Here is a 27,815-nt window from a genome sequence, read left to right on the forward strand (position 1 = left end):
GTAGTGGGGTCTTGGATTAAATGCAATGTTGCAAATTATCAACAGATAAAGAGGTTACGTTTAGTTTCTAAATCTCTGCCTTTAAAGTGAACCCATCTCCTCAGGGAATTACAAAGCTGCAGCCACAGCCATGCTAAGAAATCATTATGGTTGTTTAACCAAAGCCAATGCAACCAAACCGCTAAAGATGTGTGTCAAACAGGGATGCAAGAGGTTCCATTTTTTAAAAAACTTTGTTGTGACTTGATTCATGATCATCCAGATCCAGGACAAACACTGAGCTGAAACAACCCTGCATGTTTTATCTTTTTCCTCTAAGGATTCTCATCAACTTTACAGAAACCAAATGAGTCCACTGAGCGTTATTTAAAGTTGGGAAACACTGTGTCAGAGAAATATCTTCAGTAAACAAATATTATTTTATAATACATAACAAGAAAATAGGCGTTTGTTGTTTGTGAAACATGTTTGATTTAATCCCCAAAGATCACACCACACCCACAGTTTGTTTCCAATTTAAACACATGGTTTAGGGTCAGTGTGACCTTCCCACCTAAGCGAGTCACCCTACCATGATAAACTGCTTTCACACATACTGAAAGACACTGGCTTTTGAACTGTTCCTACTATTTTTACGATGATCTTCTTCATCTTTGCTATCTATGTTGCACATTGACATCTGCTCATCCCAGGGGAGACCTGAATCACACTTTTTTTTTTTTTCATTTTTTCGTCATCTAAGTTGAGTTCGTGTAAAGAAAGTTTGATGATCTCAATACAACGTGGTTGGTTGATTTATGTTTTTTTTTTCTTTTTAAAACACAGCTTCAAGTTACACTTTTTTACACCTAGTTGAGTAATAATATTTTTGAGAGACTGCTGAGCCCACTGATCACTATAAAGACACCGGCCTTACCCTGTAAGCTCATAGAGATCAAACAGCCATCTCAATGGCCTTTATTCTCAGATTTATGGCAACTCCATAAGTCTTTTTAAACTATCATATAATGTTTTTACCAATTAATCAAAGTTATTTTCCGTTTTTACAGAGGTACAGTGTGTATCTTTTGAGTTGTTTGATAATTCACTGGTTACATCCATGAGAAGTGCCCTATAAATTGTTTAATTTGTCCTGTTTGAAGATGTTACTTGTAGGAGACCTAAATACTTGCAAAGGGAAGATATAACTAGAATTTCAACCATATTTTATCTTTTTAACTGAAAAGTGGCCATTAAAAATTCAGGACTTGATGGACAAGGTTAAGCTTTGTACTAAATTTCACAATGACTTGTTTAACAGTGTTAAAGTTCAGGGTAAACATATTAAATCTACCTACACAAACATTAGCTAAAGTTCTGCAGAACAATATTTGTATTTTCTTAGTTTAGACTGATTATTTGGATTTTTTTGTTTCAACAGGACCAGAGCCTTAGAAAATTATTGGGTTTCTTTTTCTATTCCCCCCCCCCTTTTTTAACCGAATTCATGAAAAAAATGTACACAGGAACGGATTAATAAAGTTAGCTGTTCTGAGATCGTACACGTTCATCTATATATGTAAATATTTAGTAGAACTTAAACATCCAAAATTGCCTAATTTAGTATTTTTATAAACTGCGTTGAAATAGAAATGTTGCCAGTCATTCACAAAAAAAGGTATGTAATCATGACAAAACAATTTTGTTTGCAATGTTCTATGAAAACAGATTAGTAATACTACTACCGTTTTCCATTTAAACAAATATTTTTTTGAAAACCAAATTGTCAGAAATGAGTTCAAAGTGTTTTGAACTCACAATGTTCTAAACTCATTATTAGTGTGACTATGGATGTATAATAATTTTTTAACACTCTTAGATGCTAGCTTTTTTTTCACACTGCTATCATTTAATACATATGATGCAAACTTTGGGAATAGCCAGAGTCATGTATGCTGTCCACTTGTAATGGGGGCGTCAAGTCATAAAAAAATATTAAATGGCCATCCTTTACCTTTAAAACTATCCATTTTTTAACATAACAAAAAGCAAAGGTCTCCAGGCTTGTGTAGAAGAAATTCTTTATTTTATTTATACCTTAGACGTCATAGACAGCTGTCACTCACGTTCAACAGGACATTTTTATTGTATTCATTATATCTGTAAACATGGTTCATGACAACCAGGATGTATTTTGTTCACATTCATACAAGACAAAATAGCCCAGGGTTACACTGAGGAATATTCTCTTTTTAAGTCGATCATTTGAGCTATACATCAGACAACTTGTTATAGTTCTGGACAGATACATTTAAAATACTTTCGATTCACGATTTGCTATAAACAGCTTGATAAATACCACATTAGATAAAACAAAAGAATATATTTATACCAAAAGAATATATTTATATATTTTTATGTCTTCTTATATATTGAACAAATATATTTTTTCTTTTTTTCCTGTGTGGCTTTTTTCTTTTTAGCAGGGGTTTTCTGTTTGTGATTCAGTGTTATTTGAAACCTTTAAATAAAAGGAAAAATTGGAAACAAAGAAAAACATTGGCACTTTTATGGTGATATAAAACAATTTTGTGTTTGAAGTGAAAATATAAAAGTTGTTATTATATGGTTATCATACAGTACACTAAAATCAGTCCATTTCAGTTTTCAGTAATCTATTTACTAAACACCAACAGTAAACGTTCATTAGTCATACGTACACACACATACCCACAAACTCGCTTTCTTTTCTCTTTTTATGTCTTCTAAGAAAAAGCCACATGGATTCCATAAAGGATTCAACAGACACAAAATTTAAAAGGAAAAATCACACATTAATTATAAAATTATCTGTAACAGTAATGCCATTTTTTTGGTTTAGTTCCTCCCTCCCTGCTTAAAGTCAGCAGCTGGGCACTGATCAGGTTCTGTGTAAGGTTTCCTTAAAGCTACAGCTTGGCAGTGAGCCCCGCTTTTAAAGTTCACAAAAGGTTGCCACAGTGCTTTAGAGTTTTGATAAGATCTATGCAATATTCCCTTTTCTGTTTTCCAGAAAATGGAATAAGGCACAAAAAGTGACATGAAAACATCTCATATGTTGTTTTTTTTTGCCAAATCACTTAAACTTGACAGTAATGTCAAAGAGCAGAATTCTCATGATTTTTTTTCAGGGTTCCTGAGTCAACACAGTTTATTCCTTTTCTTTGCGTGAACTGTGGGAAATATCGACTGTATCACTTAATAAGGCACTAGCAAATGGAAACAATTGTGCTAACAGAACAGACCAATTCTTTTTTATTTGACTAATATTCCATTTTTTAAAAAGTGAATATCTTGGTCCCTACAGAGAAATATTTCGGGAGAAGATGCGATATTTTCAGGTGCTAACTGTAGTTTATATTTCTTCCAAGAGGTTATAGCTGCACAATCTCAGCATGTCATAAAAAAAATAAAAACGTTGATGCCCATAGGGTTTCCTGCTTGAGCTAAAGAAGTAGAATAATTTCAGAATTTAAACAAATCAAAGTGCTTGATGCCACTGTTGAGGGAAAATGCTGCTAATAGCAACAGGACGCTGCAGCTCTCCTTCTCTGTCCAATCACTGGTGGCACAAAAGAGAATCCAGATGATGGATCACGGCGATCTGGGCTTCTATTTTCAAATGGCCAACCAGTGCTTGAGCTGGAAAAAAAACACAACAATCATTCTGTTGGTGAGTTATTTATTTCTTGTGCTGCATATCTTGGGCAGTATCACCTGCTGCAAATGTCGTCATACATAATATTTTTTTTATGACATTACAAAAAAGTACAAAACTAAAACGTTTATATGTGCTTTGGTGTTTTCAATTTCACACTACATCCAGTAATTTTGCATGAAGTAATTTCAGAGAACCTTAAGTTGTTTTCCTTACTTTGAACTGCCGTACATTTCCTTCTGCTACCTTGTGATGCTCATGTTCTGGAGTGATGCAGTAGGCTATTCTCTGGAAAAAAATGCAAGTCAACAACAGAAAAATGGGCTTAACCTTCCACATAAAGAGGGTTAACAGTATTCAACACTGAACAACTCTTGGGCACTTTTCATATTTGCCTTTTTTTTTAAAAAAAGGGGTAAATGAAAGACATATGGCACGTTTCATTAAAATTCTAAACGTAGCCACCAGTAACCTGCAGATAAAAACAGATTTTCTTTGTAAAAATGACTAAGTGTTGGTGCAAGTTTTACCGTGACATTTTAAGATAATGTAAATAAAAAAGACAATTTTAATTAGGGATGGGCAATATATCAGTGCCAGTATTGGTATCGGCCGACATTTGCAAAAATTGAGATAGCTGATATCGTTCTGATGTTTAAAAAACTACCGTTATTATTCTGACTGTTTTTAGATACACTTTAATTTTCAAATGTACACTTGTTCCTAATTGAATTGACAAAGCTCTTCTAACTTTAAAAACTAAGCCCAGATGACAACCCCTAAACCGACTACTATGACTTGTTCCTAATAGTTTAGTATGCATACGTTTACAGTCATAGTCAGTAATTGTCTGTTTTCAGGTCATTTCTAATAAAGAAAAGGAAATCTAAACTTTGTGTTACTGTATATCGATATTACCAAGTATCGGCTTTCGGCTACAATTGCAGTGGAAATATCAGTTATCGTATTTGCTGGAAAAAATTATTTCAACTCATCCCTAATTTTAATGTATCAAACATTGTTGGTTTCTTAAGATAACACAAATACTTGCATAAATACCTCTGTGAAAGTTCCTCGCACACTGAAAAACTTATAGATGGCATAAAATGGAACAAACAGCATTGAAGACATGGCCACGCCCCAGCCCAAAAGGTTGGCCCCATTAGGGAAGACATAATCACCGTACTTTAGCCCAGATGAAGTCACAGTACTGGCTATTACCACGAACTGTTGAGGAAGGGAAAAGGAGAAAAGAAAAAAGCTGCTTAAATGTAAAACGTCTTACATTTCTAGGTCAGGACAATGTGTCTTTCTATCAACAAAAGTAAATCTTATTAGTGTTCTTGAAATGTGCCAGCATTTAAAAACCCCAGCATATGTTTCTAAATCTAGTATTTTTTATTCCTGTCAAAATGTTAAAGTTTATCAGGTCTTTTGCTATAGCCAATTTCAAATGAATTTTTTGGCTAGCCACATATCTGACATCTTTTTCTAAATTAACTCTAACGTGCTACTTTTGATAGTTAACCCGATCAACAGAGGGAGATCCTTTTAGATAATCTTCCTTCTCTTACCGCTCTTCTGTGTCCTCATATTACTAAGGCCTTAGCCACCCCATTTCGAGGGCTTGATCTGTACGGTTTTTTGGGTTGTAGACAGGAGCAGCTGCATTGCAGTTCTCTTGATGCTTGTATGGTCTCCGCCTCAGTCACAATTGCCCTTACGGGGGGAAAATGGGCAACTCTGCACAGGGCACGCAGGTGACCCGTTCAAAAATTTAAAATTGCTGACCACTGGGCAAAAAATGCTCATGCACATTTTTTTCTACCGACGGTGAACACTTTTCCAACAAGAAGAGTGAAGGAGGTGAGACGCAGGCGTGTTTTACAAATTCTTTTCAGTCACACTCCATGCAAGGAGTGCGCTTTTACCATCTGAACAGCACTAATGAGCTCTTTGCACAGTGAACAGGTTTCGGGGCACAAGGTTAAAAACTGAAACATCCATACAATGTGCCTGCGTCTCACCTCCATCACCTGTACTAATCCTTATGTGTTGCATAAGTGTTCACTATGGCCTGTCGCCCACAGTATATCGGTAGAAAAAATGTGCATGAACATTAACATTCTATAGCCTCACCGAGTGATCTACGACTTTGATATTTCGTTGCGGACCACCTGCATGTACATGTTAGCTCCTTTATCACCTGTATTCACCCATAAGGGCAGATGTGACTAAGGCATAATATAGACACAATCCATGACACAGCCTCTTTATCTGAACTTGTTGATAAAAAAAAGGAAGCTGGATATGCATTGAGTGACAAAAGTTATAGATCTGGTAGGAGATCAAGTAAGAATAGCAATATCTGCTTTTTCTTTTTTTTTGTCAATTTCAGTTATGCCAACAGAATTCAACATCTTAATCAAGTTTAGTTTCTAGAATTTTGTCATTGATGCTTAAATGCAGGTATAATACAAATGGGTAATTAAACCATGCTCCATTATAAAACATATTTGGTAATAATGGTAATTTCTCCATGTGTAAAAGAAATCCTTCATTCTCCAAATTTCTAGTGCCCTCCTGGCGAAAGTGCAGATAGATTTCTGTTTTAAAGGAAGCACATGACCGTCCACACCCTCTCCTGGATAACAGTGATCCAACCATGTGCTTCCTCTATCTTCCCAACATTTGTCTGAGTACAAACTGCTGTCATGCCTTTTGATGACAGAATCTGGCCTTTAGTGGTGAGTGAGTGCTTTTTCCACTGCGCTTGATTTTATTGGATTACTTTAATTCACTTAAGCAGATGTTTTTTCTCTGTATGTGAGGAGCATGCCATTCATGGGCATACCTGCCTCTAACTGAAACATGCATGTCTTTATTTTTATTTTGTTTGAAACTTCTCTTACCAGAAGAAAAACTGGGCTGACAAATTTCCAGCAGAGCCTCCAGTACAATCCTGGCTTAAAGCCCATCATTTGCTCAATATCTTCACTAAAGCGGTCCACACCTGCCAAAAGATTGAAAAGATCAGTGTTTTCTGGGTAGTGTGGGATTATATGTGATCAATACTTGCTTCATTTTACCCTACAGCTTGTTCTTTGTTTGACAAATTTTGATATATAAGTAGAAAAGATCCAGGTGATCTTGGCCACTACCTGAGATGCAGCAGTTTGACCATATAAGGCTAAAAGTCTTTCAGTGATAGTCACATTTTGTATATAAAGACAATACAATCACACAGAAACATGTTCAAAAATACTAATGTGTGAGAAACACAATGATGCATTTGTGATGTATTAATGCAGAAATCAGATTTTCTGGCTCACTGTAAGCCGATGTGGCAAAGGTTGTACTTAAATAAAAATAGTGTTACTTCAAAACAAAATGTGTAAATTAGGAAATGAAAAGTAGAATTTTAAATATTGATTTAAGTTGGAGAGGAAACATTTATTTAAAAGTATGATGTAACAATTGAAAACATTGATTTGGTTTCAAACTTAATAAAACAGGTCCAGCAAATTGAACACAATTCTTTTATTCAAACAAATTAAAATAGAAACAAAGTAAAACGAATGATCCCTTTGTTTATCAGTGTATCTGGCAACAATAAGACTATCCATGAAGAATCCATGATAAAAATCAAAAACTATAGGAAGAGTATTGTAGCATCGTATACTAATAAGTAATTTTATTCTGATTAGCAAATTTCAATCCTGGATTCATTGCTTGATCACCTAAAAAAACATGACAATCCTAAAAGACACAGTGATACATGAAATTATTATTTTTCCCATCTTATCTTTCCATGTTATAGCAATGGAGTTTGGAAATGATCCCCTAGTTATTATGGGTGTCTCTGTTTAGGCAATATTGCAGGCTTGTAATATATCTTTAATGATTGCAATCTTACCATAGAACCACGACACTCCAATGGCCTCAATCAGCACAGCAAACAATATAGAAGTTCCAGCTGCATACTTATCCAACAAAGTCAGAACATAGATTCCACCCTATGGACAGTAAAAAAAATACATTTAGGGTTTGAGTTTATGATCTGTTCTTTACCCTAAATGGTAGAAAATATTTTTACGTTTTTAGAACTTGAAAATACATTTGTACAATTGGTTAAAATTAACTTTTTTACAAACAAGTATTCTACATGTTCTCTAAAGATTGAGATCTTTCAGTACAGTACTTGAATACAAACTGAATCCCTTCCTTTTCTAAATAATTTCTTTTATTTGATTAAAGGAGGGGGAAAGCATGTGAATCACTAACATAATCTCTCATAAACCTTTTACCTCCACACTCAGCATGCCTAATCGGTAATGTGTTTTTTTCTTTTTTCTTGCAGTTGGGCTCATGCAAATGAATAGAGACCACAGAGGAAATGAATTGCTGGCTTCCTGTGCACCGCTTTAATTAAATTCTAAATTATGATCAGACAGTGGCATTATAGTTCGTCCAGTGCTTTTTTTGAGAGTTCTGCAACTTTTCTGTGACAAAGTAATAAACTCATACTTTTATACTGTAAACCTTTACATGCATTTTTCATAAACAGTTTAAGAAAAAGGTAATTTGGGGTATTATAAAAAATAATACTGACATTGGTGACGCAGATGAGAGCCATGAGGAATGTTCCAAAAGCTGTGGCAAAAGTAAACAGCTTTCTGTTCCTCTTGAGAAACTTAAAGTCATCTGAGAGGCCTGTGATCACTGCCTCCATGCCACCCATCTGTTGGACACAAGCAAACACTACAGTAAAATACAAGTCTATAAGCTAAAAATATTCAGTTTGTCATGGCCACATGCTGTTTATTGACTTGCTCACATAAAGCAAAAGCAGAAACATTTCTCACAAATTTCTCTTCCCATATAGATTCAAGCACCGTGCAAATTGTCTACAACAGTGGTCCCCAACCTTTTTCACGCCACGGACCCGTAAGACATCAGGAAAAGTTTTCACGGACCAGTCTTTAAGATGAGGCGAATGATTATTATAACAACGTTATGATGAAGGAGGAACAGAGACATGCGAGCAGATCCCTAAGCTTTTATTATGATACGCATGACATAGTACATCGCGCAGCTCTCATCATCCTCTCCCCTTCCCGCACTCGTGGTGCAATAAAGAAGTACTGTCTATTAAATGTAGCCTTCGTTTTTTGGGAAGTGGAAGGCTCCTCTTCTGTCTCCTGGCTGGGCGTTTTCCCCTTGGCAAAGAAACTTTTCAAAAAGGTTTGTTTTTTACTCATTTTGGTAACTCCTGGGTTTTATTTTAGCGGTATCACGTGACCAAGAAGAGCGCCTTAGCCTGCGTCAAGAGTGACATAGACGGATGGAACAGGGAATTGAGAAATTTTCAAAATAAAACATCTTTCAGATTCAGAAATAAATAAAACGAAAGTAATGTAAGTTATTTATTCTTTCTGTGCGGCCCGGTACCAAATGACCCACGGACCGGTAGTGGTCCGCGGCCCGGGGGTTGGGGACCGCTGGTCTACAAGGCAAATTGTTGGAGTTTCAGCTGTTTTTTTAGTGCTTCACTTGCATCTAAATTCAAACAAAGAATGAATTTCAAATGGGAAAATTCTTAATTATAAATTGAAAAAATATCAATGTTAATAACAAATTATCTTTTGTCTTGCTATGGTAGATAAATATAGAAATTATTACAGAATTAATGGCAATTTTATTTTTTTTAAGTGAACCTTTGCTCTTGAGATTATTGGCTAAAAATTAGCTGGGTATGTGGATATTGCATGTGTATTATTTTATAGTTCTACATTCCCAGGTCTTCTGTTTTTGTTTCTCCACGGATTTTGTCCTGTTTAAGTTTATTTATGAAATGTTTACCTTTCTGCCACCAAGCCCAATTTCCTGCATTTTGGATCTTACACCTGCAGTTCCTGACGGTTGTACCCAATGTGACTTATGCTCTATGTTGGGATTCACAGCTAAATTCTCTTTTGCATCTTATCCTCTAAACATGGGATTTTGTTGTGATTGTAAATATTTTAATACAAATAATTGATATCGATTTTAAAGAAGGCAAATCTCTAAAATTTAAGTCCGAGCGTAGCTGCAAAGACATAAGCGGCAGCTCAGAACCTCCATGTTAGAGGAAAATAGATAGAATACTGGGGGTTTTGTAGACACATTTCTTCTTGTATCTTTAAGAGAAATTTACTAATGTTAATTTAAAAAAAGGCACTTTTTAATACGAAGAAAAAAGGAAATTTCCGCCCTTAGGGCCTGGTGTCAACACAGAGCTATGCTGGGTTTGGCGGATTTGTTCAGATGCTTTGCACATTTTCTCCCAGAGTGCGACTTATACTCCAGTGCGACTTATTTAGTTTTTTTCTTTTCTTTATTATACTGTTTTTTTGGGCTACTGTGGCTTATATTCCGGTGCGACGGTATTCACTGTCAACATCTGGCAAATTTACTTTAGGAGTTAATATAAAACAAAGCTTCATTGTTCAATATTGTGTTGCAGTACACATAGTACAAGCAAATATAACCATTTTTCATGTATGTCATGACTCTGTTGCCAAAGTATTACGAGGTATTTCAGGAAACAGTAGCGTCTTCTGTTTCCTGTTTGTGTGCAGTAAAGGTAGCACTGTTTTTCTAAGCTGGCAGTCAGAAATTGGAAAGCTATGGCTCATTAAAGTTAAACTTTTTCCTCAGACTTTCATCAAGGCCTTTCCTAGTAAACAAAAATGATGCTATATGCTAGCCCCCTTCGACATGAACACAGATGTGTCACAGTGAGACTTAATTATGAGGGAGAGGAAGGGGGAGCGCGCTCATGAACCATTCAATTGAAATCTGAAAGCTGATATTATCTGCATCATATGTACAATTCAGACAGACTGACCAGAGACTAATTTCTGAAAAAGCTTTGGATTAATTCACTCCAAGAGGGAAAGTATAAGCAAACATGTTGCTGCGAGAAATACATTACGAAAAATGTACGTTTACTCAACATAGTTAGCAGACTATCAACACTAAATAAGTAACATTTAAAAGGGTTACACATTTTGGTGCAAAGCAAATGTGTCACATACTTGTGATCAATTCATCCTGAATAACAAAAAAAAAAAATGTAAGTAAATCATTGCAAGAAAGCATAGCTTTTATGATCTGGTATGAAGAAATCTACCTCATTTCTGTGACCTGCTACTTAAATATTAAATGAACTCACTACTGCTCAAGATTGAGTATTGTTTGACCATTTGGTCTTTCATATGACCTATTTGTGTTAAATGTGAATACTATTTTACTTTGTGTGTTATTATTTACTCACCGAGCTGTCGATGCCCAAAGTCAGCAACATAATGAAGAACACAATGGCCCAAAATGTTGAGCCAGGAAGTGTAGAAATTGCCTCAGGGTAAATGATAAACACCAAGCCCGGTCCTACATGGAGAAAAACATGGTTTGACCACTCTGTATGTACACTGTTGTCTCTGTGTGGACTACTAAAGCTCACCATCTGTTGCCACAGCTTTTATATCCATGTTATATTTTTGAGCCATGTATCCCAGCACGGAAAAGATGGCAAACCCTGAGACGAAACTTGTGATGCAATTCACAGCGCTGGTCAAGATGGCATCCCTAGACCAAGACAACACAAAGAGGTTTATTTTGAATGTCTCATTTAATTGAAGATAAACACACTGTATCACTGCTTATGGCTTTCTGAAAGAATCCCAATCAATATAGAGTACAGGAAATGTTTAATGCTATAACTAGTTTTTCATCAGAGATGCATGTACATTGCAATTATACATGGCAGTCTTGCATGTTTTCTTATTAAGCAGTGTATCCACTGGACTTTGTAAGGCTTGTTCCATAAAAGTCACAAGTTGTATTAAATCTTTGTATTTGCTAAAGGATAAGCAAAAAAAAAAACATTTTTTTCCCGATCTGCGATCTTCTGTATGAGATCATCAGCAGGTTTTTTTTTTCCAAGGATTTGAATAGGTTTTCCATCCAACTGTAACATCTGCAAAGTAATGTCATTTGGTAATTGTTTTTCAAAGAAAGATAAAAGTAATCCCATGTCTGAAGTGACATTCTTCATTTGTTTCAGGGATTGTTATTTAGGTGAAGGCTGTTGATTATACTCAAGCTTTTGTTCACCATTCCTGGTCAGTAGTTTGATCGGTAATTAGAGAGCTGTTCAGCAGCTGCTGACAGAATGAATAAGGCCAACTCGACCTCAGCCACCTCCTGGGTTTAGAAAGCAGAAACACTTTCAATGAACAATTTCCTTCCATTTGACTTCCTCCCTTCATTTTCTTCTTCTTGTATTGTGTACAGACCAAGAATTTTTTTGAGATGTTTTCATCCAACCTTGCTCTCTGGTGTGGTCATTCAGGTCACTACACAAGTACACTAAATGGGGAAAAAATAGCCTCATTATCATCAAAGAAAAATGGAGTTAAGAATTATTGCCCAACTGTAGGACTTAAAATTATAGTCACTTTGTCTGATTTTGATCATGTCTGAACATTTACAAATGAGTTTTTTTTTTTTTTTTTTTGCCTCTCTGCTTTCGTTAGGTTTTCTAACGTGAAATAAATCTGCTAATTAGTCTGCCTCACCTTTGAAAAATGCTGTAAACAAACAGCTTTATATTTTCATAAACAAGTTCAGGGTGGACTGTGACTTCATTCTTTTGTTGATGCCAAGAAATAACTTGAAAAAACATTGCACATGTTTTCTATTTAGCTTTACATTTTTTTGTCTGTTTTTCTCAGAAAGGACCTACCTATTCACTTGACACTTTTTCCAGCCTTCCTATATTACTATATTAATAAAAACAAGTCAGTTGTCATCACTTGCTTTTCTAACAATGTTGGCTCTGAGGCAGCTGTTTTTCCACAAGTTCAACTTTGCTCATTTGCCACAAAGCGCATAATCCAAATCCCACCTGCTTGCTGTCTAGTCAAAATAAACTTGATACGAGAAAGGAAAGAGAGGCCCAGCATGGGATTAAAAAGTGAGCACACACTGAAACAAGACAAAAGAGAATGCATGCACAATTTTGTTGTAGACACATTGATTTATATTACATCTCTAGGGAGCCCCTAAATGTGACAACTGCTACATTGAAAAGTTATGAGTACTGTTAGGAATACTTTGGGGGGAAAAAGGAGTCATTTGTACCTTGTGTAACTTTAGCTAAATGTGTAATGCCTGCTGTTTTCCCAGTAGTTTGTGCCTGTTTTATTTCTGAGGAAGAACAGCTCTGTGGAAAAATAGCAAACATATGTCCAGCCTTTGGCTATTATCTGACTACCTGTCCTGCTCTGTGTTTTATCTGCCCTCTTAAAGTCTGACATCACAGTAAGCCGGGCAGATTAGCATCACAACTGCTGGCTTAGTTACCATACGGAAAGGAAGGCTGCTCAGAAACTGACAAATTTAGCTTGGGCTAAATGGGCTTGGACCGTATTTTTAGCTATTTAGTGTTAAGTAAAGCATTACCTGTAGCAGTTGTTGTCAAACTTATTGTAGCTGGAAAACGCGATGAGCACACCAAATCCAGCTCCCAATGAATAGAATATTTGTGTGGCAGCATCAATCCATACCTACAGGTGGAAAAGCAGATTAAAAAACAAAGAAAAACTGTTATAATATTAAATAATGTTTGAGATAAAATTAAAATACCTCTCATACAGGAAAAATGCATCAGTTTAATTTTTTGGAAAAATTTTTTCAAGGTAAGAGATCATATATACATTACATTCTCTGCATATGTTTATTTCTGGCATTCCCCATGAATTTGCCACTCCACCAGCAAAAAGGAGAATTTCCATGGGTTAGAATTATCTGAGGGTCTATTCAGACTGGAAAAATTATTTGTTCTGGATTGAGTCTGTTTAATCTGTTCCGGATCAAGTCCCGAACCTTGGTCTGTATTCAGACTGGCATCAAGCTGACCATTCTGTTACAGACCAGCGCTTGTGAACAAAAGCATGTGGCTAAAGATTCCTTCAGTCACTGGCCAGGAACTAGGAAGGCGTGTCAAAACAACAAGAGAAAGATGGACGTGCTGTGCTTTACAATTCTTATTGGGACAATTAACTTAATAAAACTTTACATTTCGATTACCACTTTTGAACATCTGGAACAACAATTTTTACTTGTTTCTTTGGTACGGTGGAGCCATGCTGCAAGGCGGTTACTGGCAAAGAGTGTGCTTTAACTCAGAGGATGCTAGTTACTGCAGCCATGAGGAGACGTAAGGTATGAAAGTACGCTGCTAAGTGTTTATGACATTTAGAGTGTCGGGAAAACAGTGAGCCGCAATGTGTGTCACGTTAAAAATGGTTTTATCTAGCCTGCATTCAACCAACCACATTTCAATGAGTTGTTGTGTCTTATCGTTGTGGAGTTATGGCAGTGTTTCTAAGAAAATTCTGTAAAGGAACTACAAGGTAGCTTTTATTGTAACGTTACAGCAGCATTGCCCGCATGCTGCGTATCGAGACACAGAAAAGCATGTAAGAAGCATTTTCAGCTGTGTTAAATGAATTGTTCTAACAAATAAACAGTTGGAATATTTTTCCTGTTTGATAAAACTACAATCGTTGCGTTACATTTGTGCGCGCCTCGTCTATTCCTTCATTTCTAATCTGTTTACGTCGGCTACGGTGGCCATTTTGGTTCAGTTTTTCCACTCCGGGGCCAGATTGTATTCATACAGAGTAATCTCAGAGCAAACAGAAGCTCAGTCCGATTGGAAACTAACCGAGACCACCTCCAAATATGGGTCTGAGAGTGGTTTCTGGTCCCGAATCTGGCTACCTTGCTAAAACTGTTGCATCCATAACCAGAAATCCAGAGAAGTGGTAAATAATGAAATGATGGAGAAATGATAATCAATAATGAAGTTGACCCCTCTAGCATAAGCTTTATCACAAAGTAATTCACAAGCATTTGGAGAATTAAAGACCAGAAAGGTTGAGGTGTTAACACAGAGAAACAAACCCAGAGATAAACAAATATGACAAAATTTAATTCAATTTACTGTATAAAAAATGTCTTACATCCCATTTTAAGAAGCATGGTTTTAAACTCTGACCTGCAGATTGTTGAGTTCGGATAAACTGAAGTTAAGATAGGCCTTGATGCCATTTAAGGCCCCTGGTAAAGTTATGCCTCGAATGAGCAACACAAACAGGACGACGTATGGCATTGTAGCTGTGATGTACACCACCTGAGGACAAGCAAAGAGCAAACAGGCAATGTAAAACAAACTTAATGACCCCCTTTTTTTATAAAGAAAAGACAACTCTCATATCGTGATATAACTAGTTAAGAATATTACAAGAGTGAGGAACCAAAATGCTTAAATTAACCTCAAATTAACTTTATGTGTAGCAATAAATCCTGAGCTGGATTCAGAATATTTTACTTAATTTAATTTATAAGATGCACCAGCTTAGATAAAACCAACAAGCTTTTGTCCTGTTGTTGGTGCTTGTACCTTCCCTGAAGACTTGACACCTTTCCATAGGCTGAAATAGAGAATGAAGACCACCACAACCAAGCACAACGTTAGCTCCAAGCGAGGCAGACCCAGGTCCTCGATACCTTTGCTTTCATGGAGATGCAACACACCTCGTCTGCATAGAGACACACATAAAGAAAATATCTTAACTGTATACCGTTCTATGGTATTAAATACTGATAAATCTTGACATCACAAAGCCTTGTTTCACTGAAATTCTTTCTTATTTTTAAACTGTCCTGTCAAGCAGCTTAACAAACAGATAAAGCTGAGGGCATCTTGAGTTGGACAGATGTTATGGTAATGACAGAAGGCATAGCTTTGAACACACTGGATGCATATTTGGATAAACTCATTTTGTGTTCGAGGCTAAATTTCTTTTTTAATTAGATTAATATGTATTTTTTTTTTGGACCGGACGGAAGAGAGAAGGAGAGTGGGATAGTAGAGTTGGAAGGCATGTGTACAGGAAAAAAAAAAGGGAGTGAAGAAGTGGAAGGATGATCAACCCTGCGATGAACAAGAATAATTAACAGTGCCAAAGAACGTAGAACTCAAACATCCGGCTCAGCCAGAGAACCGTCCCCTCGCCAGAGGGGATTTGAACAGAAAGTAAAGGCAGAGCCCAATACTTCTTGCCCAGGAGGAGGGCATTAGTGAGAGACCCTCACAGGGGTAAACATGGACTCACCAGGCTCCCTTGATGTTGGAAAAGATAAAGAGGCCCAGAACATGAAGGTGACGACCAGAATCAGCACTACAGGGACACCCCAAGCTCGGATGTAAAGTGATCATGGAATAGCTAAAGATGTCAATGATCCCCCCTTCTTATGTGCAAAGAAGGGGGTACAGCCACCTCTACAAAGCATCTAGGGCCCCCCACAAGGGACAGGGTAGGGGACAGAAGAGGGGCCAGCGCTGTCCTGGTGTGATGCATTTATGTGTGCATGTGTGTGTGTGTGTATGTGTGTATAGTGTGGGGAGGATGGTTAAAATTGGTGGGTAGGCACTGTGAGGAAATCTCCTGCTTGTTGGATGTGATGCCTAAGCACCTTTCCACCAAAGGACCCAGCATGTCTTCCTAAAAGGGGAGGAGCTATGTGGCCGTTGTGGACGTTCAGGGGAAAGCCAGTTCATACCAAGTCAGTCATTTTTAAATATTATTTTTCATTTAAAAAAACATGCATTAGTATTAACAAGAGGTTGGATTTATTTAAGGCATTAAATAATTCTTGCTTGGCCTTATGATTTAGTGGAGAAGAACACAGGCAAGAGGTGAAGGAGACAGACGTGAGGTTGGTGATGGATCTGATAGTAAAGAGAGCAGAGATGACTTCAGGTAGGAATAGTTAAACTACTGAAGTCAAAAAAAACTAGATGCTCACTCTGGTTTAAACTTCTGCTTTTGGGATAATGAGATGTATACATTTAAACAATTAAGGTGTTGTGTGGGTGTTTAGATAGCTTTAGGAGGGGTGGATGGGACGTTTTATTATGTGGATTTGTGTCTGTGTGTCTGTGTGTGAGTAGGGGGGGGGCTTTTTACGTGGCCACATCCCCCTATGAAATTAGGTAGTTGCGCCCCTGCCATCACACTTGTTGCTTTCCAACAAAAACTATGGTTAAAAGTTCCCAAACCAGAGTTGAAAACCTTTTTTCTGCCTGTGAAAAGCATGCACATGCTGAGATGAATAAATATGTTCATGTCGGGTAGGCAAACTTGTTAAGTTTTTTTTTTTGTTTGTTTATAAAAAACTGAGATAGGGAAGAAAATCATATTTTTTTATGTTTGTCATGTTTTGGAGTTTCTAGGGTTCTGTTTTCTTTTGGTTCTGTTTGGATAGGCTTGTCCTCAAATGTTTTTGTTTCCTGTGTTTGTAAAGTTCTGGAGGTTCCACTGCACTGTCCTTGACAATGCCAAAGCAAATCTAACAATCTGAAGATTACAAACTAAAAACAAGCTATTTTCTCACATACATAACTGTAATAAAAAATAAAATAAAAAAAAAAATAAAAAAAACTTGAATTCCACTTAAAATATTTGGGGGGAAAAAGATGTTAACAAATTTCTTGCCATTTGACCTCAAAACTTGATTGTGTAATGCAGCCTTTCTGAAGCGCCCCTCTCATCATGTAACAGCACTAAGAGCTTAAAAATGAATAAATCAGGAAACATCCCACTTCTAGGTTTGGGAAATTAGGAAGTAAAAGGAGGAATGGGGCTGATAACAGAGCCACATCATCAACAAATGTTTCCAACCTGTTGTTCTCTTATCTCACATACCACAGAAAAAAAGCATTCCTTACTTTCAACAGATGTCTTTAAACCTTTTACAAACACATGTACCGGTAGTTTATCTTATCGACAGTAAATAGAAACAAATGTGCAAATGCTTAAATTATCTAATTCTTTTACTTTTTTGGGCTATTTATCCACCTTGAGCGTATATATTTAGCTATGAAATTAGCAAATCTATCATTTTCCCTTTTTAGAAAAATGACAAGTTCATGTGAAAAGTACAGAGGGAAGTTAATGATTTAATGCAGGTACCCAGGATAAATGATGTCTCCTCCTTCCATATCTAAATGTTGCAGGATGTTGAAACTTTGTTCTTTTCCATTCATTTTATTTTGATGTTTGCACTAGAGTCATGATCTGTCATTATAACTTCAGTTTGCCATGTACAAATTGGGATGAAGTTAATTTTTTTGTTTTGTACCCAAATATCTCAAAAGGATATACCAGTAAATTGTTCCTGTTTTTCTGATGTTTACTGCAGATTTTCACCTAAATATGCACTTAATCCAGAATAGAACATTTTGCTTTCCGGCTGAGATCTTTGTATACGTGTTTCATGTCGCATGTCTGTTCTGAGAAAACATCTGCTGTCATTTTCTTTCAGTCGTGTCCTAGCAGGCCACATTTTGGAAGCCACCTGTTACTGCTTTCTCGCTTGAGTAAAGGGGAAAATGTTGACCTTGGATTTAACGACATGATTGCTTTGTGGGTTTTTGAAGTTCAGACTTTTAATTTAATTTATAGATTTAATTGGAAGAAATCATCCCCATTCTTTTTCCAATCCAGCTCAGGCTCTCGTTTTAGACACACTTTTAAGCCTTATGATTCATTTGATCCATTTTTTTTCAACAGTTTCACAACTTTAAAGATGTTTTTACAGGTGGATCTTTCAAAGATTTGCTCAGAGCTTACGAGCTAAAACATTACATCTCATCTTTTCCCAACACAAGCCATGTCTAAATTATTATTCTATAGTAAGTTGAGAGGTTTTGAACATTTTCGGTCTTTAATCATCTTTTTTTCATCTTCTTCCGTTTTTTTCCCTTTCAGTGTCACGGGCTGCCGGAGCCGCGGGATAGCCTCCGGCAGCAAATATCGTTCTTTAATCACCTTTGAATGAGAAAACAGATAAAGAAAATGTTTCCCTGAAGTTTATATATCACCTTAAAGAAGGATAGAAAATCCCAAATTGTTTGCGTTACTGTAACGATCCTTGTCATTAGGTTTACTTTTATTACTAGGGTCAAAATACAGTCACATAAAAAGTAGATTCCATTTAGAGGGCATCTTTAAACCTGAAATTGCTACATTTACCATTACTTTGACTAAATCTATAATGGAGATTCTAATTTAATAACAATAATATTAATGTATTGGATTTTTCTGTGCTTTCCCAGATGTTCAAAGCGCTTACAATGTACTTGACTAGTTTTATTATAGTTCCTGATGTTAAACTAAAATGAAAGGTGACCTATGTTCCCATGGGGATCCTTGATATGAAAGCGTGAAATCAGCTTCAAGACAAATAACACCAGACTCTTAGATGTTGCGTGTGAGTTCAAAATTATTGGAGACGAGTTTGTTATTATTTAGATAACAGCGTGTATTTAGAAAACATCAATTTCCTCTTTGTTTTGTCACATTTGTCCAAAGATTTTCTCTCATGCTGGACTGAATTAAGCTGGCATACAATTGTCGGATAAATGAAGAGATGGATTCAGGTCGAGCGTTGGCTCACATAACAAGAGGAAAATTTATGGAATTTGCAAAAGGATGTGTGTTCAGACAGAGACACCTTTGGGAATTAAGGATCTACAAAACTTTTCAGCATCCATATTTATCCTTGTCTGATAATAAATGCAAAGCATAGTACATACAGCGTGAAACATCAGTGTTAATGATGAGCAACAATCAAAGGCTGAAGTGATCTGCAGATCTGTGGTTAATGTTCTATCAGAAAGTCCCTTCTAACTTGCCTTCTAACTCATCTGATAGCTTTGATTATGCACTTCCTGTCAATGCAAGCTGTAACTTCAATCTAAGCCCCTTTGGCTCTGTTGCTCTAACCACGTTTAGTCTTATCACTCACTGTTTCCGGTACGTGGTCGTGGACTGGTACACTGTTGCATGCAGTCTAGACTTAACATGGTAACAACAGGAGAAATGGGCCATGCAAACATGATTATGAAGGATGTGAATATAAAACGGCTGAGCATTTTCACCCCTCATCAGCACGATTTATTTGATTAACCAAACATGATTTCGTGCCCAATTATTTTACATGTCTATGAAGTTATCTAACAAACTAAAGGGAAAACATCCTTTTAACTGTTTGATCGTCTTTCTTTTCAAGTAATTCTGCTCTATGTGTTGGTGCTCAGAATCATGAATCAATTTCACAAGGAAATGCAGGATTTTTGAAAAGGAAAAAAAAGGCTTTAAAAAGCGAAACATCTTGGCTTAATTTTAAAGAAACTTGACAAAGCCAAATCTTCCTTTAAAAGTTGACGTGTTTGTGTCTTAACCACTGCAGTGAGAAGAGGGTCAAACTTTTCTTTATCTAGATGGCTTTTAAATCATTTTAAGACACACTCCATCTTTCTGACATAGTTAACCACTGGAATTCCCACATAGATCTAAGTTTTGTTCAATTTATTTATCTCCAAAAATGAGAGCAATAAAAGCTGTAGAAGTAAGATCTAACTGGCCCATGCCACATTACAGCTGACAACCTCACCAGCACTACAAAAAACGAAAATGTCAACTGTGAAGTGACCTCTCTTTTATTTCCTGATACAGCATCAACGGGTAATCATTTCATGGGCTACTAAAAAAAGGCAGAAAACGAATGCCAGGAAGTACAAAGTGGACCAGGAAGAATTTTGAGGCGTGTCCAGCTAAGGATGTTTGGTCCCATAAAGCTTCATACGTCAACTCAATGCAAAGCTATAAACCAGGATTAAGTTAACAAATTTATTTATCTATTATTTATCTATTTCAGAAAATTTAGAAGCAAACATTAAAAACACCTGTGGGTAAATTAAAAACAATGGATAAATGTATGTATAAAGAAAATAATGAATAGACCAGTTTGACTTTGATAATTTATGCCAATGGATAAATTCTAAATTACAAGCAAAAAATATATAGCTTTTTCTTAATCATTGTGTTTACTTGATTCCTGATAACTTGAAATCTTTTTGATGATCCGTTTAACGATCAAAAACACGCTTTTTTTCTGTTTTTAACATGTTCCTTGTTGTCCATAACGGGGGACATGTATATAAAGAAAATTAAGATTTTTAATTGCATTTCTAAAAAAATCTTTGTGAATCAGGAGCAAAATGCTGTTGGAAAAAGCTTGTAGCAGTGACGGGCCACAAGCTCCCTGCTCGTATCTGATGCATCCACTTGTAGACAAATAAATTCATGTACGCCTGTTTTTTTTCTCGGTTGAGCTGGCATCTGGCTCAAAACTGCACAGCTGGATAGCTCCAATGTAACTCGACAATTTTTGTTGCACCTCTAATGTTAGGTTGGGGTGGTGAGGGGCAGTAAGCTAGTGAGAGAAAGTGTAAACGAACAGATGATGGAAAATGGGGTGGGCTTACTCTGCGCAAGCGGTCCCGATCACAAGACGTAGGCCAATTTTTGATGAACTGCTGCTGATCTGCAGAAACTATGACCTAGACTAGACTTTAATGTGCCTAAAAAATACATAATCATAACTAAAAGATAATTGGGAAGACTTCTAAAATAGATCGGAAAACGATTGGAGTGGGATTTTAAAAAAATATACTTTAGATGCTCAGCTTATCAAAGAGGTCCAAGCCAGCTGTGAAGAGATTCTGAATGAGAGTTTCAGTTTCTAAGTGTGTTGTTTCTTGCCAGTTTGGCTGGACATGACACCTTTGCTACAAACTGAGCTTGAAAGGATGTCTGCACGTAGAAAGAATGCTAGAGGTGAAGCAACTGATGTGTTGACTCAGTTGGCCTCCCTCTAGCCGTGCCTTGGCACTGCTCCTGTTCTCAAAGCTAGCTGAAAGTGGGAGGATTTATTGTCTCCCACAGTTCCAAACCCCATGAAAGATCTGCCTAAAAGTGCCCTATTGTTGTCAGGCTGGGTTTCATCTGTGGGTGTGTGTGTGTGTGTTTTGCAGTCTTCCGGGGTTAAAAAAATAGATGTTTGCATTGATGAATTAAGCCTAATGTTTTGCGAAGCCTTCCTGCAAGCAAAGATACAGTTGAAATAAAAACACACAAAGGCATGTGACTTGATTGTGCTACTTAGCAGAATGAGTGTGGGCTTTCGCAGCCTCTGTTATTGGCCTGGAGGCATGCTGGATGGATTCTGTGCGTCATGCTTAGCATGTGTCCCGTGTATTGTCCAAATCATTTCACAGACTTCCTCTGGGTTGCACAGTCAGTCTTCACAGAAGCTGAGGAAGAATTGGCTGTCTTTGAAGTATAAACAGATGGGGCTCTTTTTATGCACTTCAAAGACATCATTTGAACTTTTTGTGTACACACCTTTTTGTAGTCCAAACACTTTTAGCTGGACTAATTTAGAATGTTTGACTCACCAGCTGCCTTCTACACATTTAGAGCAAATTCACTAAAAGGGGTTCATGAACCCTTCACAGCATAACAAAACCAAGTGGATCGAACACACACTCGCTCAATCAGTTCATCTTTTAACATTTTTAAGATAAAAATAACTGAGATCTACAAACTCTTTTTACACACTGAGGTTTTGAAATCATAGCAATTCTGTGATCTGAATGTTGAAAGAAGGCCATCTAAAATATATCATTAGCATTATATTGTAATACAAAACATCCTGATTATTTTTAAGAAAACTTAGTTTAGCTTTATTGCATTTGGATTGCATTACAAATATTTCAGGATTTTTCCAAAGATTACTTCACCTTTTGTTTTAAATTGGGACTCTTTAAGTATTTAAATAAAGTTTGTTCTGCTAAAAAAAACCCTGGTCGAGTTGTGGATGATAATCATCTATATTGCTTTAAAAGTGATAACAATACTGGGCAATATGTTTTGGATATTACTTACTCGTAGTACTCTGATGCTGGGGTGAATTTGTTATTGGCATAAGATGTGTTTTTGTCAAAAAAAGAGGCGTTGATGTGCTGGGGATCGGTGCAGTTTATGCTGTTCCAGCTGTGGCCACATTTGAGCCACGGCAGCTCAGCAGTCATGGAGGAGTACAGGTAGTAGAGCGACCAGGCAATGATCACGTTGTAGTAGAAGCCAACATAAAGGGCTATGACAATCACAGCGTAGCCCACACCTAAGAAACACAAGGATAATTATTAATATCAAAAAGTAATAAATGGCACAGTTTTATTAAAAACATGAATAAATAAACTTCTCAATGAACTTTGTTTATTTCCTTTCTTTCTGCACTTTCTCCACTTTGTACACTGTAAAACTGAATGTTAAGAAAGTAAAAATACCCTTGTTTTTAGAAATATTTTCTTATTTTCTGTCTTGCAAGAAAAACATGTTACATGTGGATATTAAGTTGTAGAGTTTTATAAATTAGAGTTGACAAAAGGGATCACAAGATTTTTCCAATGTCTTACTTATGTTAACCCTGATTTTCTAAATCCTAACGTTTTTCTCCATGAAATGATTTGTGCTCATGACTATAGCATCCAATTGAAGCCGGCAGATAAGAAGTTACTCAAGTAGAGAAAGAAGTTGCCCATCATAGGACCTCCAAGTGTTTACAGAGTGCATAAAAAATTACACACATTTACATTATGATTTACTTCTTAACTAATCATAAAGCATTTTTTATTTGCACTTTGGTAAATAGTGCATCTCCGAGCTTGAATAACCTTTGAAAAATTGTTTGCATGCACATCCATAAGGCATTAATGCTTTATATCCATCATTGTGACCTGTATGTGGGGCGTAAGCATAGGGATGTGTTATTCTATCTCCACTGGAATGTGATGTCTTACATGAAACAGAGACGCTCATAAACCCTTCACTCTTCTCGTTCTGCACTGGACAAAAACAAACCCGCCTTAACACCAACGCCAACAAAAGCAAAGGCTGGTGCTGGAGCTGCAAGAACTTCACTGACGGCTTTTGAAAATGTGTTTAGTTAGATCTTGTTCTAAGCTAAGCGAGTCTGCAGGTGTGAGATACGAAACTACAAGTATTTAAGGTTTATGTAATAATAAAAAAAAGATTAACGGATGATTGTATTTGTTTTCACAAAGTTTCTTATTGGCATGCAAATCATTTGGGGGCTCCTTTTCAAAACGCTTGCACATTGGTCAGAATTCCCTTCATTTCTGTCATTTAAAATCTGCATTGGCACAAAAAAAACCTCCCACACAGGTCAGAGGTCGGAACAGCAATCGGAAAGATTTGGAAAAAAAAAAAAGTCAGACTGATAGTGACTGTGACAGGTTCCAGTTAGAAGTGGCTCCTGAGAACCTTTGAGGTGAAAGGAAAAGAACAAAGGGATGAAATCAAAGGTCATCACACTTGTGAGGCCAACAAAAAGCATGACGGATCAGTAAGTAGCATAGTTTAAGAGGTTAGAAGGTCAACAACCATGCAAGTTCATGCGTGCGCAGTGAAGCAAGTGCAATTGTGTGTGTGCTAAAGATCACCTTTAAAGACAGGACATATTTTCCAAACTGTTGCCGCCCCTTCTCTGTTGTACTGGCCCAAGGCAAGTTCCATATAGAACAATGGCATCCCCGCAATTACCAAGAAAAGAATATAGGGGATCAAAAAGGCACCTAGAAGGACAGAAATAAAAGCATTCCAATTGTTTACCAATGATTTCCTATCACCTCCATCTTCATTTCAGACCTGCACTTGTTAATACAAGAAGTGCTAGACAAAACACCCTTATATGAAAAAAAATGGAAAGAGGAGTGACAGGGGGCTAGGCATAAACAGACAAAACAACAAACTATAGAGTTTTGGCCAGGAGGCTCCAAGCTATTTTCACGCTGAGTCAGAAGAACATCCACCAACAAGGAAATGATCTGTTGGAATTGAATTGCTCTGACACTGTTCATCACAAATGACATAATTTTGACAGTAATGAATAGATTTTGCTGGAAGCCAGCATGATTGACAGGTTGTCCACATAGTGATTTTTTTTGTCCTGTAAATGGAAAGACGGATAAATAAGGAACAGGACACTTTTTCCTGAAAGAAATATGCTGTAATGAATATCTGAAACAAACTATTTTCTGTTCTGGTACACAAACTCATGTTTTTGTTCTTACAAAAAGTAAATGATTTTAATTAGGGATAAGATTGATCAAATCAGTCCAATGAGTAAATATGAAACTAAAACATAAACTAAAACAGCCACAAAACTAACTATGTGGCCGCTCTGGTTATATTTTTTGACATGATGATTCATATTTTCAAGCATAATTATAGAGATGGAGTACTATGCACTCTTTTTTAATTAGACAAAGATGTCTCAGTCAACATTTATGTTAAAAAAAGGATCTGTTTTTCATCATAAATTGTAAGAAAAGCATATTTTATTTTGAGCCACTAAAAAAAACGATAAATGTAAAAAAGTTACTTTGTTTTTGAAGGATATATTCAGAAATACAGGCTTTCTTCTTGCAGTTTCTTTCAATAGACTAGTAGAAACTAATAGACTAGTAGAAAGCTAGAAACTAAAACCAGAAACTAATAGATGTAGAAACTAGAATTCCACATTCCATTTAGTACATTTCACCAAAATAATGCAGGATTCCTGGTTACAGCCCCATAAGCCAGTCAAATGCCTTTCTGCTGTGTTCTGCGGCATTGTAAATTTGTCACAAATTCAAATGAGATTAAATGCTCTTTTTGATGCTATGTTCAATAATTCCTATGGACATCAAGCTTACTGGAATGAGCAACAACATCTTACATTATTTTCTTGATAAGTGTCTCCACAAAGACACTTTGTGTCTCCACAAAGTGTCTTTGTGCCTCGTCTCCTTCTGTCACTTCAACCTGCCCAGACAGTTGCCCAATGCAGTGCCTCCTGGTCCTGCATGTGCCAGAAGAGTACTTGCGGGGTTTCAGGCCTTATGCCACAACTGAGGATGCCCTCAGGATGCCATCTCTGCCCTTGGGTCTGGACCCTGCAACGGCAGCCGCTGCAGCCGCCTACTACCACCCCATGCCTGCCCCATCCTTCCTTCACACCATATAAGTAATCTGCTTTTTGGTGGCCTTAATTGGACTGCAGTCATTGCAGTCTGCAGATTTTAGGAGATAAATTATGGAAGTAAAATTCACAGTGTAAAAAAAATAACTTGATAAAATTATTTTTGCAAGTAAAGTGCCATGTTTCAAATCTGCATCTAAGATGTTTATGCAGAAAGACCTGACAGAAACTGAGATGTAGGTTAGTGAAATACTGGCATTGCTCTTTCTAACATGATTATTTTACATATTTTGAATTCATTAACAGCTATTTCCCAATTGGGATTAAAATGTGAAATTAAGTAAACATGCAAAATAATATACAACAATCTTAAATCTGGGATATGAATTATTATGAAATGCTAATTATGATAAATATTTTAAAGTTGAACAAAGGTTTAACGGGAGAATTAGTACTAACATGCAACAGGTGTTTTCTGCCAACAGAATTACATTTCATGTGGGGCTACATGACTCATTCTATTTCTGTTCTACTAGAGGTTAACGCGCAGAATGTTTGATGACATACTTTTCAACAAAAAGGCTGCTTACCTCCTCCATTTTTGTAGCACAAGTAAGGAAATCTCCAAACGTTGGCCAGATCCACCGCGAAGCCAATGACTGACAACAGAAAGTCTATTTTCTTGCCCCAAGTTTCTCTCTCGATGTCGGTAGAGGTTCCGTGGGGACCCGCGCACCGAGCAGCGGTAGGGATGATTGTGGAATTGGTGTACTGGACACCATTCTGGTCCTTCACCAGTATCAGTTCTACTTCTTTTTTCTCCACATTGCACTGCTTCAGCGGGGCGACCGACGAGAGCTTGTGTTCTGGTAGAACCTGGATATTCATCGTGTCTGGGATGCGTACAAAGCCCACGCCGGCGCGCTGATCTCACGGCCCCCTGCAGGTTCTTGCGCAGCAGATGGTTTGAGTCCTGGCGCTGGATCGGGGATCGCTATCCCGCTGGCAAAACCTGGCAAAGGAGCGTTCTCCGCCGTGAGAAGAGGTGACCCGTCCGCGCACATCAGCTGGAGAGAAAGGAAAAGAAGCGGAGTTTGGATAGGTTTAATGTGTGCGTAAAGTTCAAGCACTTCTGAATTGGCAGGTTTGGACTGCAAAATGGGGATAAATTCTCTCACTACAACAAACATACCAAGTCTTGGTATGTCATCAATAAAAGCATTCGTGAAGTCAAACATATTTTTTAAGCAATAATAAGTCTCAAGTGAGAGCAACTTTCTTTCTACGTCACCACACGCGCGCAGTGCATTGTCATTGTGCGCCAAATTATCAAACAATCTGGTAAGATAAAACATCAATCATGAGGGTTTACGGAAAGATAAATGGTTGTTTGTAAAAGTTATTAGGCTGCCTTAAAGCCATTTTTAGCTGTGCGACAGAAGCGTACTTGGTAAAATTAAGGACACCTCTCCGTGACCCGATTCTGCAGCTGTCCCGACGCATCTGAGGAAAGACTGCCCATTCTGAAAGAACTTTGAGACTCGCCTTCTCAAGCAGACACGATTAAAAAAATGCCCGCTTATAAGTCAGTTTCCTATCTCTCTCTTCCACGTGGTATTTTATACTTGAACACTATCTCTCCAGGTTGACTTCCCTTTTGAAGAAGCAAAGTTTCCATAACCATAACCAGGGCCGGATGAAGGCTTTTCTGTACCCTGGGCAAGTATTTTGCATGGCCTCAATGCATGCCAAAAGAGACATTAAAAAAGATTTTCATAGAAATTATAGGTTCCAATAAGTTTCTCAAAACACATTTATCGAAAAAAAAAAAAAAACATTTCAATTTTTAGCCCCCCCCCCCCCCCCCCCCGAAATTTGTAATAAGCATAATCAGAGAAGCAGAAAATGAATATGTAGACCATTTATTTTAAGCTTTTACAAGAACATAAAAAGAACAAAAAATGAAATAAAATAAAAAACATTTAATTTTGAAATGTAAATTAAAGACATTTTGTTTGACTAAGCAGTTACATTACTTATTTTTTTCGGCTTTTGAGTATTTGTGGCTTTTTTGATTTATCATTTCTATATTTTTATCTTTTCTATCTTTATATGTCCACACTGCCTACTT

General features: G+C 36.9%; 1 protein-coding gene across 1 annotated transcript; it reads right to left on the reverse strand.

The window, feature by feature from the left end:
• Window positions 1-2,043: 2,043 nt before the first annotated feature.
• Window positions 2,044-27,280, reverse strand: slc6a2 (solute carrier family 6 member 2). Its single transcript, XM_004067311.5, has 15 exons — window positions 27,132-27,280; window positions 26,275-26,751; window positions 24,165-24,296; window positions 22,585-22,822; window positions 15,189-15,327; window positions 14,784-14,918; window positions 13,184-13,287; window positions 11,181-11,305; window positions 10,995-11,107; window positions 8,289-8,417; window positions 7,593-7,692; window positions 6,589-6,689; window positions 4,736-4,903; window positions 3,893-3,964; window positions 2,044-3,660 (listed from the first exon to the last, which is right to left on the reverse strand). The coding sequence occupies exons 2-15, from the start codon at window positions 26,570-26,572 to the stop codon at window positions 3,637-3,639; spliced, it is 1,878 nt and encodes a 625-aa protein (XP_004067359.1). The 5' UTR covers window positions 26,573-26,751; window positions 27,132-27,280; the 3' UTR covers window positions 2,044-3,636.
• Window positions 27,281-27,815: the final 535 nt, after the last annotated feature.

This window comes from Oryzias latipes, chromosome 3 (genome assembly GCF_053564925.1).
Source record: "Oryzias latipes strain Hd-rR chromosome 3, Olatipes_Hd-rR_3.1".
NCBI lineage: Eukaryota > Metazoa > Chordata > Actinopteri > Beloniformes > Adrianichthyidae > Oryzias > Oryzias latipes.

Bases quoted from the DNA above. Each gene is read 5' to 3' on its own strand.
- slc6a2 (XM_004067311.5), bottom strand. From the start codon at position 26,572: ATGAATATCCAGGTTCTACCAGAACACAAGCTCTCGTCGGTCGCCCCG. The intron at 22,823-24,164 runs GTGATCTTTAGC...TGTGTTTCTTAG, and splicing joins AATATGTCCTGTCTTTAAAG to GTGTGGGCTACGCTGTGATT. The intron at 8,418-10,994 runs GTGAGTAAATAA...TGTGTCCAACAG, and splicing joins CTTTGGGCATCGACAGCTCG to ATGGGTGGCATGGAGGCAGT.